The 17,320-nt window shown below is 41.9% G+C and overlaps 1 protein-coding gene across 3 annotated transcripts in view; it reads right to left on the reverse strand.

The window, feature by feature from the left end:
• Nucleotides 1-17,320, reverse strand: part of SNAP23 (synaptosome associated protein 23) — a 47,697-nt gene that overhangs the window by 21,316 nt on the left and 9,061 nt on the right. For all 3 annotated transcript variants that reach the window (XM_017860725.1, XM_017860581.1, XM_017860645.1), the window contains exons 2-5: nucleotides 6,790-6,860; nucleotides 5,688-5,729; nucleotides 5,223-5,271; nucleotides 3,854-3,971 (exon numbers count right to left, since the gene is read on the reverse strand). In XM_017860725.1, coding sequence (XP_017716214.1) covers nucleotides 3,854-3,971; nucleotides 5,223-5,271; nucleotides 5,688-5,729; nucleotides 6,790-6,846 — 266 coding nt within the window. In that variant the 5' untranslated portion in view covers nucleotides 6,847-6,860. The remainder of the gene's footprint in view (nucleotides 1-3,853; nucleotides 3,972-5,222; nucleotides 5,272-5,687; nucleotides 5,730-6,789; nucleotides 6,861-17,320) is intronic.

The following is a 17,320-nucleotide window of genomic DNA, read 5'->3' on the forward strand; positions in this document are numbered from 1 at the left end:
CCGTCTCTACTAATACAAAATGAGCTGGGTGTGGTGGCGGGCACCAGTAATCCCAGCTATGTGGGAGGCTAAGGCAGGAGAATCGGTTGAACCCAGGAGGCGGAGGTTGCAGTGAACTGAGATCGTATCACTGTACTCCAACCTGGGCAACAGAGTGAGACTCCGTCTCAAAAAAAAAAAAAAAAAAAGGAAGAAGACGAAACAAAAGTTTTAAAAACATGCCAGGCATGGTGACACACACCTGTAGTCCCAGCTACTCATGAGGCTGAGGTAGGGGGATCACCTGAACCTGGGAGGTCGAGGCTGCAGTGAGCCAAGATCATACCACTGTACTCCAACCTGGGTGACAGAGTGAGACCCTGACTCAAAAGCAGTATTTCTGTAGTGAAACCAATTAATATTTACAGCAAGTAATAAAAGCTAAACATAGCTTCAGTTCAGGCTACATTTTATACCCTCATGAGTTGTGGCACCATTACAGCAAAAATGAAACAAAACTTAAGCTTTCAGAGTTTTTCAGATTTCTGAATGGCCGGCAGGGCTTAATGGCTTATGCCTGCAATCCCAGCACTTCTGGAGGCCAAGGTGGGTGGATTGCCTGAGCCCAAGGGTTTGAGACCAGCCTGGCCAACATGGTGAAATCTTGTCTCTACAAAAAATACAAAATTAGCTGGGCGTGGTGACATGTGCCTGTTATCCCAGCTACTTGGGAGGCTGACGCTGGAGGATGGGTTGAGGCTTCAGTGAGCCATGACTGTGCCACTGCACTCCAGCCTAGGTAACAGAATGAGACCCTGTCTCGAAAAAAAAAAAAGAAAGAAAGAAAAGAAAAAGTATTTTCAAATGTCAAATAAGGAACTCTGGACCTGACCTGGGTTGTGACTACTCCTGCCAGTATTAAGACTAGGCCTTATACAAAAGACCAAGATCTCATGTCTACCTTTAAGAAGCTCATATTATGGTTATTCATATAATGAGCCTAACGGAAACACAGACTAGCAGATTAGAAAGATCAAGACACAGGCAAGAATCATAAGAAGAGCTGAGGATAAGAGATATCATACTGGCCAAGGTCTCAATGGTATAAGAAAGAAATAGGTGGAAGAAAGGCAATTACAATCAGACATCTTTAACTGAGATAATACTTTCTTCTCTTCAGGGAACTGTTTTGTTACAGCAGTCCCTTGATTCCATCTCTCAAGAAGTGCCAGAAAAAAGAAAAGAAAGAAGTGCCAGTTGAGTTCAGTGGCTCAAGCCTGTAATCCCAGTGCTTTGGGAGGCTGAGGATTTCTTGAGGCCAGGAGTTTGATAGAAGCCTGGGCAACATAGCAAGACCCCCATATCTACAAAAAATTTAAAAAATTAGCTGGGCATGGTGGCATACACCTGTAATCCTAGCTACTTGGTAGGCTGAGGTGAGTGGATCACTTGAGCCCAGATGTTTGAGCTACACTGAGCTATGGTGGTGCCACTGCACTCAAGCCCGGGAGACAGAGGGAGATGCCATCTCTAAAAAAGTAGTGCCTTCTCTTGATCCACTGAGAAAGGGTTCTACTGAGGTTAGAGGCTGAAGAATGCTGATTCAGGACCATACTCTACCTTGTTTCCCACCAGTCTTCAAGAAAAGCTTGCCTATGCTTGGCTGGGATACACAAAGAGACATAAAATTAATACTCTGTAGCTGCATTTCCCACTTTCTATGATATTACACCATCTTAGGTCTAATTCAATGCTCTTCCTGTTTATCAATATGTGACTCAGAGTTGATCTTGCTCTAAGATTTTAGGGGAGACTTCTTTCTCCTTGTTCTCCTAACATCTGATCTCAAGAAAATTCATCTACTTCCTCTCTTCTTTACTCTTCCAAGAAGGCACATGGAACACAAAAGAAAGGTACAATTATTTTTGTAAAACATAGCTAAGAGTTTGTATCAAACAATCTGTACATTTTAACTTGTTTGCTTAAAGTAATCTGCTCTGATTGACAAGTTATAGTTATTAAAATATGAACTTTCAGCCGGGAGCAGTGGCTCACGCCTGTAATCCCAGCACTTTGGGAGGCAGAGGCAGGCAGATCACCTGAGGTTAGGAGTTTGAGACCAGCCTGGCCGACATGGTGAAAGCCTGTTTCTACTAAAAATATAAAAATTAGCAGGGTATGGTGGCACATATTTGTAATCCCAGCTACTTGGGAGGCTGAGGCAGGAGAATCACTTGAACCTGTAAGGTGGAAGTTGCAGTGAGCCGAGATCACACCACTGTACTCCAGCCTGGGTGACAGAGCAAGACTCCGTCTCAAAAAAAGAAAAAAAAAACTTTCCGTTAGTCAACCAAGGTGTAAACAGGTCAACAGACTTGTGTTAGAATAGGAAGTCAATGGATAAGACTAGGAAGAACACTGTCAAATCTTAACTCCTCATGGCCAAAATAAACACTAAAGTTGACTGACAAGGAATTAATCTCTACTTTCTCCAGTAGAAATGGCACAAAAATGCTGTTACCTAAAACACTTATCTGAAAATATAAAAATATAACCATTGTTGATTTACAAGACCAGCTGAGAACTGGATGAAATACTAATGTCTAAGAAGCTCTTTAAAAATGAATACTTTGAGGCCAGGTACAGTGGCTCACACCTGTAATCCCAGCAACTGGAGAGGCTGAGGCAGGCGGATCATGAGGTCAAGAGATCAAGACCATCTGGCCAACATGGTGAAACCCTGTCTCTACTAAAAATACAAAAATTAGCTGAGTGTGGTGGTGGGCGCCTGTAGTCCCAGCTACTTGAGAGGCTGAGGCAGGAGAATTACTTGAACCCAGGAGACAGAGGTTGCAGTGAGCCAAGATTGCGCCACTGCATTCCAGCCTGGCGACAGAGTGAGACTCCGTCTCAAAAAAAAAAAAAGAAAAGAAAAAAATACTTTGGCTGGGTGCAGTGGCTCATGCCTGTAATCCCAGCACTCTGGGAGGCCAAGGTGGGAGGATCTCTTGTGCCCAGGAAAGAGAGGCTTAAGTAAGCCATGATCACGCCGCTGCATTCCATCCTGAGTAACAGAGACCCTGTCTCAGGGGAAAAAAAAAAAAAACCTTTCAGCCGTGAGTACACTCATTCAATCTCCAGATACTGTCATTTCTTTTTACACTCCACTCCAATCTATCAACTCTTTAGTTTGGCATTCAAGTTCCTCTACTACCTACTTATATCTTACTTTCCATTTCTCATCTACATGAGCACACAGCTCAGTTAAGTCAAGCTCCTTGTTAATCTTTATTTTGAACCTTTCATAGGAAATGCCCTCACTGTTCCTCCAAATCCTTCTAATCACTCAAAGCGCGACCCATATCCTACCTCTTCTATAAGATCCTCTCCAACCCAACCTTTATCAGTTCTGTATACCTAGCCTTGGTCACTATCATATAACCTAACATTAGATTTATGTATTTTTTATGTTTTGCCATTCTTTCCCAACTTTTCTATTCTTTTGGCCATCCCTCATGTGCCTACCACAAAATCAATATTTTGTTAATACTCCTCCTTTTGAAAGGAAAAGAAAATAACTCCATCCTGCTCACCATCATCCAGATATACATTTCTCTATACTTCTTAATCTTTTCATGTATCACTACAAATTGAAATTGGAACTTGATCCCAGGATTGGTCAAATATAAGTCACAGTTTTCAGTGAACAAGCAGTATTTACACAAAAAGCTTAATCTGCCTGAAGGAGAGACAACTTAGATTTATCTAATAGAGTTCCTCATTAAGCCCAGTCATACTTCTGACCTTAGCTGGGGGGAGAAGGTGGGGTATTCTCATTTATTTATTTTGAAACCGTCTTAATTTATCAACTCACCTATTACATGGGCAGACACAAAGGCCACAGCATTTGTTGAGTTCTGTTAAAGTCTTCTCTGTCTCTCTCATGTCTTTGTTTATTTGGTCCAAGCCTTCTTCTATGCGGTTTAGTTGTTCTAAGAATAAGTTGTAAAGTTACATTTTGTGTTCCATTCACAGTGTCAACCAGAAAATGCTATTATTATGGAGCAGTAAACTTCAATCTTGAATCTACCAATAACTCCCCACAGTGAGTATGTCAGTGTCAAAAGGTATTAGAAGCTATTCAACATGATAACCATCTTTCATGTACTGATCCTGAAGCACCTAGCCTCTTGCTGTGGAAAAATTTGTTCTGAGAAGCTTGTATATGGCTGGGTATGGTGGCTCACGCCTGTGATCCCAGCACTTTGGGAGGCCGAGGTGGGCGGATCACCTGAGGTCAGGAGTTCAAGACCAGCCTGGCCAACATGATGACACCCCATCTCTACTAAAAATACAAAAATTGGCTGGGTGTGGTGATGGGTGCCTGTAATCCCAGCTACCTGGGAGGCTGAGGCAGGAGAATCACTTGAACCTGGCAGCTGGAGGTTGCAGTGAGCTGCAATTGCACCACTGAACTCCAGCCTGGATGACAGAGTGGGATTCCCCTCAAAAAAAAAAAAAAAAAAAAAAAAAAAAAAAATCTTGTATAGTAGGACCAAGGAATGGTTATTTAGAGATCATCCTTACAACCTAGTTAAGGGTACTTTGACCAGGTCAAATCCCCATCATTTCTATAATAGGTTCAAAACCTGAGGGCTGTTATAGGAGTAATAAAAACTAGACCTGATTACTCAGGGCCAACTCAAGTGTTTCCAAGCATACCTGAATCTAGATCTGTTTTAGGACTTAACTTGATTTCTGAGGATGATGTAAGAATATCATAATGTCTGCCCAGACATGGTGGCTCATGCCTATAATCCCAGCACTTCGGGAGGCCGAGGTGGACGGATCACTTGGGGTCAAGAGTTTGAGATCAACCTGGCCAACACGGTGAAACCCTATCTCTACTGAAAATACAAAAAATTAGCTGGGTGTGGTGGCGGGTACCTGTAATCCCAGCTACATTACTATCATAATGTCTAAGGCACATATAACCAATACACAAAATAAGCCATGCTGGCTTAACACATACTTGGTATATACACAGTTGGGCATTGTTGCCTGCCATCCCAAATAGACAGTGAACATGACATTATTCAAACCAGAAAACAAGAAGTAAACATATTATTCTTACTTTACAAAGGGAAGGCCCTCCCAAAGTCTGAAATTTGTATGTGGCTAATCTGATAGGGCTTTTTGGCATCATAGTCAAACTAAGAATTTCTGCTAATAATTTAACTCACCCCCTTGTTCATCCAGCATAGTGATGGTCTTGATTCCTGCATCCTGAGACTAAAAGAAGTGGGAAAAAGGCTGATAGTACAACAAAACAAACCAAAAACAACAGAAACAAAACCTACAAGAGCTATCAAATAGCAAGACAGAATAATTTAGAAACCCAAGCTCTCAGAGGATTAGAGCTACAGACAGAACTAGTATTCTTAAACTAACACACTTTAACATAGTAGCCCCCCAAAATAATTAAGTCACAAACTCATAGTGAATTCATCTTCCCTGTCATATTCCAATACTGTCAAATGGAAAAACAGAAAAGGCCCATTAGTGCATGATTTCACAATTTCAGCAACTGTTAATTTCAAATAATAAAGCATATTGATACATTACCCTTTAACACTAATTCCAGCCAGAAGTATTAGGATATCTCCTATAAATTTTTATACTTAAGTTGATGACTAACATTTTCTTACCTCAATGGCTAAACCCAGGATTCTCCTCGTACTTTCCAGAGACTAGGAAAAAACACAGAGTTTTAGCATTCCAAAATATGTAAAAAAAAAAACAAAACAAAACAAAAAAACTGATCACAGGCCACATTCATGATGCTATTCTATCTTTAAAAATGGCCAGCTCAGGCTGGGCACAGTGGCTCATGCCTATAATCCCAGCACTTTGGGAGGCCGAGGCAGGAGGATTTCTTGAGTACCAGAGCTCAAGACCAGCCCAGGCAACATAGCCCAATGGAGAGACTGTCTCCATTAAAGGAAAAAACAAAAAGAATTGCCAGCCTATCCCTTCCTTTGAAACAAAACAATGGCCGGGTGTGGTGGCTCATGACTATAATCCCAGCACTTTGGGAGGCTGAGGTGGGTGGATCACGAGGTCAGGAGTTCAAGACCAGTCTGCCCAACATGGTGAAACCCCGTCTCTACTAAAACTACAAAAATTAGCCGGACGTGGTGGCACATGCCTGTAATTCCAGCTACCCAGGAAGCTGAGGCAGGAGAATCGCTTGATGAACACAGGAGGCAGAGGTTGCAGTGAGCCGAGATCGCGTCACTGCACTGCAGCCTGGGCAATAGAGTGAGACTCTGTCTCAAAAAAAAAAAAGTAAGTTGATCACTACAATTTTAGTTATTTTCAAGTGCTCTTTAAGAGAAAATGTGTAAGGACTTCCAGTGTGATGTTGAAAGAAAAATTTTTTTTAAAAAAGAGAATATTTGGACGGTGAAGTTCATGGGAATAAAATTTTATAGTCATAAAATTTAATGTAGGTAGAAATCTAAGTAAATTACAGATATTAGGAAATTGTTAAATAGGAGTCTAGCATTTCTCAAATACATAATAGAGTATCTTTGTTGCACCTAAGTAATAAGTACCTAAAAAATAAAAATCATACAAACTGTTTTCACTTTAAGAAAATAAAAACCCGCAATGGTACTAAGGGGCAAATGTGTTCTTTGATATTAATGGACTAGGAAGAAGCCAAAATGGTCCCTAAGAAGGCCCTCTCACCCCTCCAATATGAAAACTGAAATAGAATTATTTACTTATTTTAGGTAAAACATTTACCTCGTCAGTAATCTGGTGAGCTCTCAGTTGAATTTCTTCTGATGACAGATTATCCATGATGAATCAAAACTCTATTAGGCACAGAAATGGAAATGTGGATATTGTATAAGAATAAGGATATATAAAAGTATGTATGAACAAAAAGTGTAGATTTATGGAATTTAGGAACTTATCAGGAAAACAGGATAAAAGAACCTCTTTCTATATCTATTAGTTTACCACAAGTAAAGAAATCAAGACCGAGAGAGGCTAAATGAATGTTTAATAAGAGTGCCAAGGGTGAACCTAAAATACAAGTTTTAGAACTTCTAGGGAAGTACTCTTTCCAACAGGAAAGTGGATCCTTTACTTTGAGAAGCAAGGCATTACTGGAAGACAAGCGTTAAAAGACTATTAAAATGAATTTTGGGTTGTTCAATGTTCTTCACATGTTGTCTGAACATGGAAAAGCAATAAGTGAAGAAAAGTCCTATTTAGTAAAGTAACAAAATTTTAAGTTACATGCCTGAAGAACACAGGAGACATTTCTAAATATGCCAGTTGTCCCGGGTACTCACTGGGGAAAATACTTTCACTCTTAACAAGAAAAGGGAAATGCCGGTACAAACAGCTCAGAAAAGACTAAGGTTTTTATTATGCATTAGACTCTTCCTCTCCAATGGCTTATATTGTTTGTTGTTTTAGTGGAGTCCCTAAGAAACCAAACAATTATTCTCCTACACATAGTAACTCAGAGATCTCATAGACATCCAAGCTAAAAAACAAAACATTTTGTAGGTGTTATTCAGCACGGCTGTTATCTAATTCCTCTTTGAGAAGTCATGTGGAGTAATAACAAGCATTGTGCAACGGATCTAGGTTCTTTCTTTGTTACATTTGCTAGCTTTGTATGAATTTTCTCAAAACTCATTTACCAAAGCTCACTGTCAATGACACAGATAAACTCTGGTTCTTATTACAGATTTGCCCCCAGGAATCTGGCAATGTCTGGAGATGCTTGATTGTCACAACTTGGGCCAGGTGATGGTGCTGGTTACTGGCACCTAGTAGGTAGAGGCAGGGAAGCCGTTTAATCTCCTACAACACTCTTCAGGAAAGCCCTCCAGCAAAGAATAATCTGACCCAAAATGTCAATTTGAGGTGAGAAACCTTGCCATGGATATACCCTTTGATAAGCAGAAAACCTAATTCCCCCAAGAATGTACTGGACTGAATTCTTGGAAGGCAGAGATTTTATCTTTGTATCTCTAACACCTAATAGGATCTGACAGTAGATACTCCGAAAATAGCTGAATGAACAAATAAGTAGAAAAACAGGGTGTACTCTCAAAGTATTTACGTGGCTCTTAGAAACAAAGCTGCATGTAACAGTAGCACAAAGCCTGCAAAGAATCACTACAGCCACAAACCTAAAACTGCTATTGCAAGTGTATGATATGATCACATACAAATCTTTTCAGTCACTTTTGGCTGGGCGTGGTAGCTCATGACTGGAATCCTAGCACTTTGGGAGGCTAAGGTGAGTGGACGGCTTGATCTCAGGAGTTGTAGTTCAGCCTGGGCAACATGGCAAAAACCCATCTCTACCAAAATTACAAAAATTAGCCGGGCATGGTGGCGCACACCTGTAGTCCAGCTACTTGGGGGGGCCGAGGTGGGCGGATTGCTTGAGTCTAGGAGGTTGAGGCTGAAGTAAGTCAAGATCATGGCACTGCACTCCAGCCTGGGTGACAGAGCAAGACCCTATCTCAAAAAAATAAATAAAATAAAATAAAATAATAATAATAATAATAATCTTTTAGTCGTTTTTAGTTGAACCACTACTATCATTTTATTTTTTATTTTTTTGAGATGGCGTCTCACTCTATTGCCCAGGCTAGAGTTCAGTGGTGCAGCCTTGACTCACTGCAACTTCCACATCCTGGGTTCAAGCAACTCTCCTGCCTCAGCCTCTCAAGGAGCTGGGATTACAGGCATGCACCACCACGCCCTGCTGATTTTGGTATTTTTAGTAGAGATGGGGTTTCACCATGTTGGCCAGGCTGATCTCGAACTCCAGACCTCAGGTGATCCATCCATCTCAGCCTCCCAAACTGCCAAGATTACAGACATGAGCCACTGCACCCAGCCTGAGCCACTGTGCCCAGCCCTGTTTATAATTCTACTGTCATAACTGCTTTATGGTTTAAGATTTTGAGGGCCAGGCGTGGTGGCTCATGCCTGTAATCCCAGCACTTTGGGAGGCTGAGGTGGGTGGATCATGAGGTTAGTAGATCGAGGCCAGCTTGACCAACATGGTAAAACCCTGTCTCTACTAAAAATACAAAAATTAGCCGGAGGTGGTGGTGAGCGCCTGTAATCCCAGCTACCTGGGAGGCTGAGGCAGGAGAATTGCTTGAACCTGGGAGGCAGAGGTTGCAGTGAGCCGAGATCGCGCCACTGCGCCACTACACTCCAGCCTGGGCAACAGAGTGAGACTCTGTCTCAAAAAAAAAAAAAAAAAAAAAAATTTTGAGCCTTGATTAAAGTTATTAGTGCTCATGAAAAAAAGAATTTTAAGTTCCAAATTTAGATTTCTATCTTGCTTGCCATAGACTGTGGTTCAGGCAAGTTTCCACACTAAGATATAATCAAGACATAAAGATATCATTCATTAGATATAAGTGTAAAAGGAACCATGTATTTTATTGATTTGCTAATTGTTTGAGTCTTAAGCTTTATCATACATACACATGTCCACGCTACTGTTCTTTTGTCACTCTTTCCTATTTACAACTACAGAAAGAAAATGGAGATTATTTTTTGAAGCCTCTCACCTCCACATTTTTGCACACCTTTCCTTTCTATAATACCCCACATCTGCCCAGGTAGCCTTATGCTTCTCCATCACTTCCTAAAGCCCCAACCGAGATGCCTCTCCAAAGCCTGCCCTTCCCAGGCAGTAATGCTCTGAAGTTATCTATTCCTGTCATGTATAACTCCTCAATGCCCAACAGAGAAAAAAATATGAAAAATAATATACACTAATCCATTAGTGCCTGGAAAAGGCACCCTTAGTGAGGTTTTCAGATATAGTATCCTGTGGGTCGGGAGACATTCTGGGGTAAGAAAGCCCAAATATCACAAATTATGTAATTTTGTAATTCTATTCCTAGAGGTGATTATTGCCAATTACAAGTCAGTCTTTGCTAGCTTCCTAGGAAAAAAAAAAAAGCAAAACTACAGAGTTAGGGGTGAATGTACTCCTGACCTCTGTCCTGCCTTCTTTAAAATAAAAAAGAAAGCAGATGTAACTGGGAGATGGATAACGTGAAGAATCACCCCTGACACTGCAATGAGGTCAGTCTGAAGGACACACTCTTTCTGTGTGAACTCGAAGTTCTACTTAATATTTTTTTTTCTTCCCTTACCAGACAACACACAAGACAAGTAACAGATATCTATAAAGAGCTCCCGGCCAGGCGCGGTGGCTCAAGCCTGTAATCCCAGCACTTTGGGAGGCCGAGACGGGCGGATCACGAGGTCAGAAGATCAAGACCATCCTGGCTAACACGGTGAAACCCCGTCTCTACTAAAATACAAAAAACTAGCCGGGCAAGGTGGTGGGCGCCTGTAGTCCCAGCTACTCCGGAGGCTGAGGCAGGAGAATGGCGTAAAACCCGGGAGGCGGAGCTTGCAGTGAGCTGAGATCCGGCCACTGCACTCCAGCCTGGGTGACAGAGCAAGACTCCGTCTCAAAAAAAAAAAAAAAAAAAAAAAAAAGATCTCCCAAGTTGGGCATGCTGACGTCAGGATGCAGGTGCCTAAGATTACTCTGGATTCTTGAGGGTTTTGAGCACAAGATTATAGTATGGTCGTCCTCCAGAGGGTTGGATTCAGGACTGCCTGTGGATACCAGTTGGCCCTGAGGAACCTGCAGATGTAAAACTGTATATCCATCTGTAGATGAGAGTTTTGCATGCAAGAATACCATATTTTCTTTTTTTTTTTTTTTTTTTTTTTTTTTGAGGCAAGGCCTCACTCTGTCACCCAGGTTGGAGAGCAGTGGTGCAATCAGGTTCACTACAGCCTTGCCCTCCTGGGCTCAAGCAATCCTCCCATTTAGCCCCCTGAATAGCTGGGACTACAGGTGCATGCACCATGCCAGGCTAATTTTTAAGCTGTTTTATAGAGACCGGGTCTCACTATGTTATCTGGGCTGGTCTCAAACTTTTGGGCTCAAGCAATCCTCCCACCTCAGCCTCCCAAAGTCCTGGAATTACAGGGACAAGCTCCTGTACCTAGCTGAATACTGTATTTTCTATCTGCATTTGGTTGTAGATGTGGAACCTGCTGATATGGAGGGCTAATTGTATGTACTGAAAAAAAAATTTACCTATAAGTGAACCCACGCAGTTCAAGCCATGTTGTTCAAGGGTCAAATGTGTATGAAAGTAAGAGAGTCAAGGTAGAATTTTAAGGGGAAGGACAAAGAGAGACAAGGAATAATACTCCTTAAGTTCTTATCGGCCTTTGTAAGTTTGCTCAGATGGGTCAGAGAGAATATAACCTAGAATTAGCTACATAGCCCCTTCCCAGCTATTCAGGGGGCTAAACGGGAGGATTGCTTGAGCCCGGGAGGGCAAGGCTGTAGTGAACCTGATTGCACCACTGCTCTCCAACCTGGGTGACAGAGTGAGGCCTTGCCTCAAAAAAAAAAAAGAAAATACAGTATTCACGCATGCAAAATAGCTACATAGCTACATAGCCTTACTCATATTTATTATTCTCTGCAGACATTTTCCTTACAGAATCAGGAAAAGGTTACCCAGAATATTAGAGAAAAGAGAACTGGTGGGGTGGGGTGAAAAATAAAACATCAGCTGACACAAAGATGCCATTAAATGTACTTTCCTCAGATTTAATCTAATCTATTAAATACTTGTGTCATTTTTCCAGTGCTGCTGGGAACTTACACTATGCTGTGTGCCCTTGAGAGGAAAATGCAAGATTTGTCTCAGTGCTTTCACACCCTATTTCTCAGGCTATGGCTCACTTCGGCTTATTCAAAGACTCCTAATTTGGCCTTTTTCTTTTCTAATTTAAACCTAGGCAGGGAAAGAAGTTCACAGAGTACCTCTTAGGCATCAGATACCCTACTAAGTATTTATCTACATCATTATCTCCATTATACTATTTCACAGATGAAGAAACTAAGGCTCAGTTTAAGTAACTTACCTAAGACAACTGAGTTAGTAAAGAGCAGATTAATTATTCAAGTCGGGATCTACTTGCAAATTAAGTATAGTTCATGGTCTGATAAAGAGTCTTTCTGGAGCTGGGAATGGTGGCACACGTCTGTAATCCCAGTACTTTGGGAGGCCAAGGCAGGAGGACTGCTTGAGGCCAGGAGTTCAAGACCAGCCTGGGCAGCACAGTGAGACCCGGTCTCAACAAATAATCAAAAAATTAGCTGGGCATGGGGGCACATGCCTGTAGTCCCAGCTACTCAGGAGGCTGAGGCACAAGAATCACTTGAACCTGGGAGGCAGAGGGTGCAGTGAGCTGAGATGGCACTGGGTGACAGAGCAAGACCCTGTTTCCAAAAAAAGAGTCTTTCTGTTGACTGTACCCACCACCCCCTTAACAAACAACAGATGATATGAGAACTGCTGACTATTAGAAAATAGGCCAAGCAACCCTGTATGATGGTTCATTTCAAAATTTCAGATGCTTTCTATAAGACCCCGAGATTTCATCTCTTCTACAGACTCAAATAAGACAGTTAAATTGAAGGAGAAATAGAAAGACCAGAGTAATCGTGGTTTTCAACTGTCTTCTAGTATTTCAGAAGCTAAAAATAATCTACATTAATTTAGAAAATGGAAAGAAGTCTATTGGTCAGGCGCAGTGGCTCATGCCTGTAATGCTGGCACTTTTGAGGGTTGAGGTAGGAAAACGGCTTGAGGCTAGTTTGAGACCAGCCTAGGCAACACAACAAGACTCTGTCTCCACAAAAGTAACAACAAAATAGCCAGGTGTGGTGATCAGTGCCTGTAGTCCCAGCTACTTGGGAGGCTGAGTTAGGAGGTTCACTTGAGACTGGGAGTCCAGGGCTGCAGTGAGCCATGATCCCCACTACACTCCAGCCTGCCTGACAGAGCAAGACCCCAAAGAAAAAAAAAAGAAATGGGCTGTGCCCAGTGGCTCATGCCTGTAATCCCAGCACTTTGGGAAGCCGAGGTGGGTGGATCACAAGGTCAGGAGTTCAAGAGCAGCCCTGCCAATATGGTGAAACCCCATCTCTACTAAAAATAGAAAAATTAGCTGGGTATGATGGTGGGCGCCTGTAGTCCCAGCTACTCAGGAAGCTGAGGCAGGAGAATTGCTTGAACCCAGGAGGGAGGCAGAGGTTGCAGTGAGCCAAGATCATGCCACTGCACTCCAGCCTGGGCGACAAGAGCAAAACTCTGTCTAAAAAAAAAAAGAAAGAAAGAAAGAAAAAAAGAAAAGAAAAGAAAAGAAAAAAGAAAGACAGACGGAGGGAAGGAGAAGACAACAAGAAAGCAAGCAAGAGGCCGGGTGTGGTGGCTCACGCCTGTAGTCCCAGCACTCTGGGAGGCCGAGGTGGGCGGATCGCCTGAGGTCAGGAGTTCGAGACCAGCCTGGCCAACATGGTGAAACCCCGTCTCTACTAAAAATACAAAAATTAGCCAGATGTGGCGATGCATGCCTGTAATCCCAGCTACTCAGGAGGCTGAGACAGGAGAGTTGCTTGAACCCGAGAGGCGAAGGCTGCAGTGAGCCGAGATCACTGTACTTCAGCCTGGGCAACAGCAAGACTCTGTCTCAGAAAAAAAAAAAAAAAAAGGCAAGCAGAAAGGAAGTAAAAGAAAAGAGAAGAAAAGAAGAAAGGAAAAGTAAATAAGCTTCTCGGAAAGAAATACACAGAAAAAAGGCCCTGGAATTCAAATAAGGCCTTGAAAGATCCATGTGGCTTCATTTATAAAACTGGAGAGTTACTCGAGAAGTAATGAAGAAACAGCACTTTAAATCACCATCAGGCCAGGTGCAGGTGGCTCACGCCTGTAATCCCAGCACTGTGGGAAACAGAGGTGGGTGGATCACTTGAGGCCAGTAGTTCAAGACCAGACTGACCAATATGGTGAAACCCCATCTTTACTAAAAAGAAAATATAAAAATTAGCCCAGTGCGGTAGTGCATGTCTCTGGCTTGAGCCTGGGAGGCGGAGGCTGGGCAACAGAGCAAGACTGTCTAAAAAAAAAAAAATCACCATCAATTTCACAGGGTCCTGCAAAGAATGATTTTATAATTATAGATAATTATTTTTATACAGGTAAACAAGGACTTTGCAGCTAAAATATTCTACCAAATTAGCTTCCTGACTTATTTCTTCTCTGAAAATTAATCACAATAAAGCTCCTCAATGAGTTACACTCAAAGGGTTTATTATTGTACTTTTAAGTTCAGCATTCTCTTTGGCTTATTTTGACAGAAGTCTACTTCCATGGTAACCAATGCATCTGCAACAAGAGGAAACTTCTGTTTACAGTAGGATAGCAGAGTGGGTGAGTGGGAACTCCAGAATTCAAATTCCAGCCTCAGAATGTATTTGTTGTGTGACCCCAAGGAAATTACCTAACCCCACTAATTTCAGTTTCTGTATTTGTAAAACAGGAATAACATTCTATTTCATAGTTTTGGTTTTTTTGTGAAGATTAAAAAGAGATGATCTATGCAAAGTACTTAGTACAATGCCTTGCACATGGCCGGTGTTCAATGTTAGCCATTATTTTAATACTTTTACTGAAGTGGAAATAAACAGTAGGCAAAACAAAAGGAAAGTAGCAATGTTGAATATAAGTCACATTTACGTAAATGTAACTGAAGGTAACAGCTACTAAATATTAACAGTTCCATCTGCAAGGCTAAATTTAAATATTAAAGTTGATGATACTATATAGGCTATATACAACTTTTTTCTTTGAGACAGAGTCTCAATTTGTATTTTTATTTTTTTTTTGAAATGGAGTCTCACTCTGTTGCCCAGGCTGGAGTGCAGTGGTGTGATCTTGGCTCACTGCAACCTCTGCCCCCGGGTTCAAGTGATTCTCCTGCCTCAGCCTCCCAAGTAGCTGGGATTACAGGTGCCTACTACCACACCTGGCCTTTTTTTAAATCACTACTATTATTGTAGAGGCAGGGTCTCACTATGTTGCCCAGGCTGGTCTCAAACTCCTGGGCTCAAGTGATGCTCCTGGCTCAGCCTCCCTAAGTGCTGGGATTACACGTATGAGCCACTTTGCCTGGCATGGGTCTCATTTATGTTATGGATAGCTTCCTCCTTTTATTTCCTCTCTCAGCTTTCCTTTCTATCTCCTTCTACACAAACAACTTTAACCATTTTTATATATAGGCCCCAAAACTATGCAAATAGACATACATATATTGTTTTTTTCTTTTTAAAAATTCTTTTCTTTTTACCATACAAAGTCTGTAACTCAAATGCAAATATACTAAGAACACGACAGAATCATAACTACTAAACAGCCTGGTTTCAGGCCAGGCACAGTGGCTCACATTTATAATCCCAGCACTTTGGGAGGCCGAGGCGGGCGGATCACCTGAGGTCAGGAGTTTGAGACCAGACTGGCCAACATGGAGAAACCCTGTCTCCACTAAAAAATACCAAAGGCCGGGTGCAGTGGCTCATGCCTGTAATCCTAGCACTTTGGGAGGCTAAGGAGGGCGGATCTCTTGAGGTCACGGGTTTGAGACCAGCCTGGCCAACATGCTGAAACCCCGTTTCTACTAAAAATACAAAAATTAGCCAGGTATGGTGGCATGCGCCTGTAATCCCAGCTACTTGGGAGGCTGAGGCAGGAAAATCACTTGAACCCAGGAGGCAGAGGTTGCAGTGAGTCGAGGTTGTGCCACTGTACTCCAGCCTGGGCAACAGAGTGAGACTCCTTCTCAAAAAAAAAAAAAAAAAATTAGCCAGGTGTGGTGGTAGGCACCTGTAATCCCAGCTACTCAGGAGGCTAAGGCAGGAGAATCGCTTGAACCGGAGAGGCAGAGGTTGCAGTGAGCCGAGATCGCACCACCGCACTCCAGCCTCAGCGACAGAGTGAGACTCCATCTTAAAAAATAACAACAACAAAAAAACAAAACAAAAAAACAGCTTGGTTTCAAAGTACACTGAAGCACATGATCCAAGACAGAAATCATATTAACAAGTGGGAAAGTCCCACTAAAATCAGGAACCAAAACAAAACCAAAATTACATTTTCAGGCCTATAGTCCCAGCTACTCAGGAGGCTGAGGCAGGAGGATCACCTGAGCCCAGGAGTTTAAATATAACCTGGGCAACATAGCAAAACCCTGACTCTTACAAAAAAAAAACCAAAAAACAAAAACGACACTTCAGTTTTACAGAAGCACCTCTGGTAACTTAATTGCTTGATATCCAATGCCTGGTCTTCAAGTCCCTGTCAAATTTGGAACTTCCACAATTCTACTCTAAGTGACCCAGGAATAATACTGAGGAGGTAGATGTAGCTTTGATTGTAATCAGTCATATGAACCCTACCTATGAGAATGGTTGTGTGAACAGAAAGGGGATGTTCTATGTGAAATATAAGAACGGGACTCAAGAGCCAACCCAGGAGGAGACAATATGGCAGGCATAAGTGTGGTATCTGCCAGGGAGATACCAAGCATGGGGTGAGATTAATTGGCAAGGATTCACCCTGCCTGAATGAAATATTCAGCGAAACCATCCACATAGTTTAGCTCTGATTAAGTTCACTTAGATGCTTTATGTATGTACGTACATGTGTATGTATGCAGAGATAGGGTATATAATGTGTGTGTCTATGTTGCCCAGGCTGCTCTTGAACTCCTGGCCTCAAGCGATCCTTCTGTCTTGGACTCCCCAAATGCCAGAAGGCGTGAGACACCACACCCAGACACTTAGATGCTTTCTGGTTAGTTTTTCAAGTATTCTGATATTAAGAGTCAGAAGCTACAGATAGAGAACATATGCACTCATGTCCCTGGAAAAGAGAACATAAGCACTCATGTCCCTGGAAAAGGATACCCCCAGCAGAACATTAAAAGAGGAGCATTCTTGCTTATACAAAAGACAACATAGTATAGTGGTTATGTGCCCAATATCTGAAGGCATAATAGTTTCAAATCCTGACTACTATTTACTTAACTTTTCTGTGCTTCAGTTTCCTCATTAAATAGAATAATAATGCTTACTTTAAGTGTTGTTACATGGATTGAGCTAATTCATGCACAGTATTTAAGCAGTGCCTGCCACATAGCGCTCAATAAAACTATTATAACTTTTCATAATAATTATTAAATATCTCTCATGATTTTGGCTAGGCATGGTGGCTCATGCTTATAATCTCAGCACATTAGGAGGCCAAGGCAAAAGGACTGCTTAAAGCCAGGAGTTCGAGACCAGCCTGGGTAATTAAGCAAGTCCCCCATCTCTACACAAAAAAAAAAAAAAAAAAAA

The sequence above is a fragment of the Rhinopithecus bieti genome, unplaced genomic scaffold (genome assembly GCF_001698545.2).
Source record: "Rhinopithecus bieti isolate Rb0 unplaced genomic scaffold, ASM169854v2 scaffold_495, whole genome shotgun sequence".
NCBI classification, from domain to species: domain Eukaryota; kingdom Metazoa; phylum Chordata; class Mammalia; order Primates; family Cercopithecidae; genus Rhinopithecus; species Rhinopithecus bieti.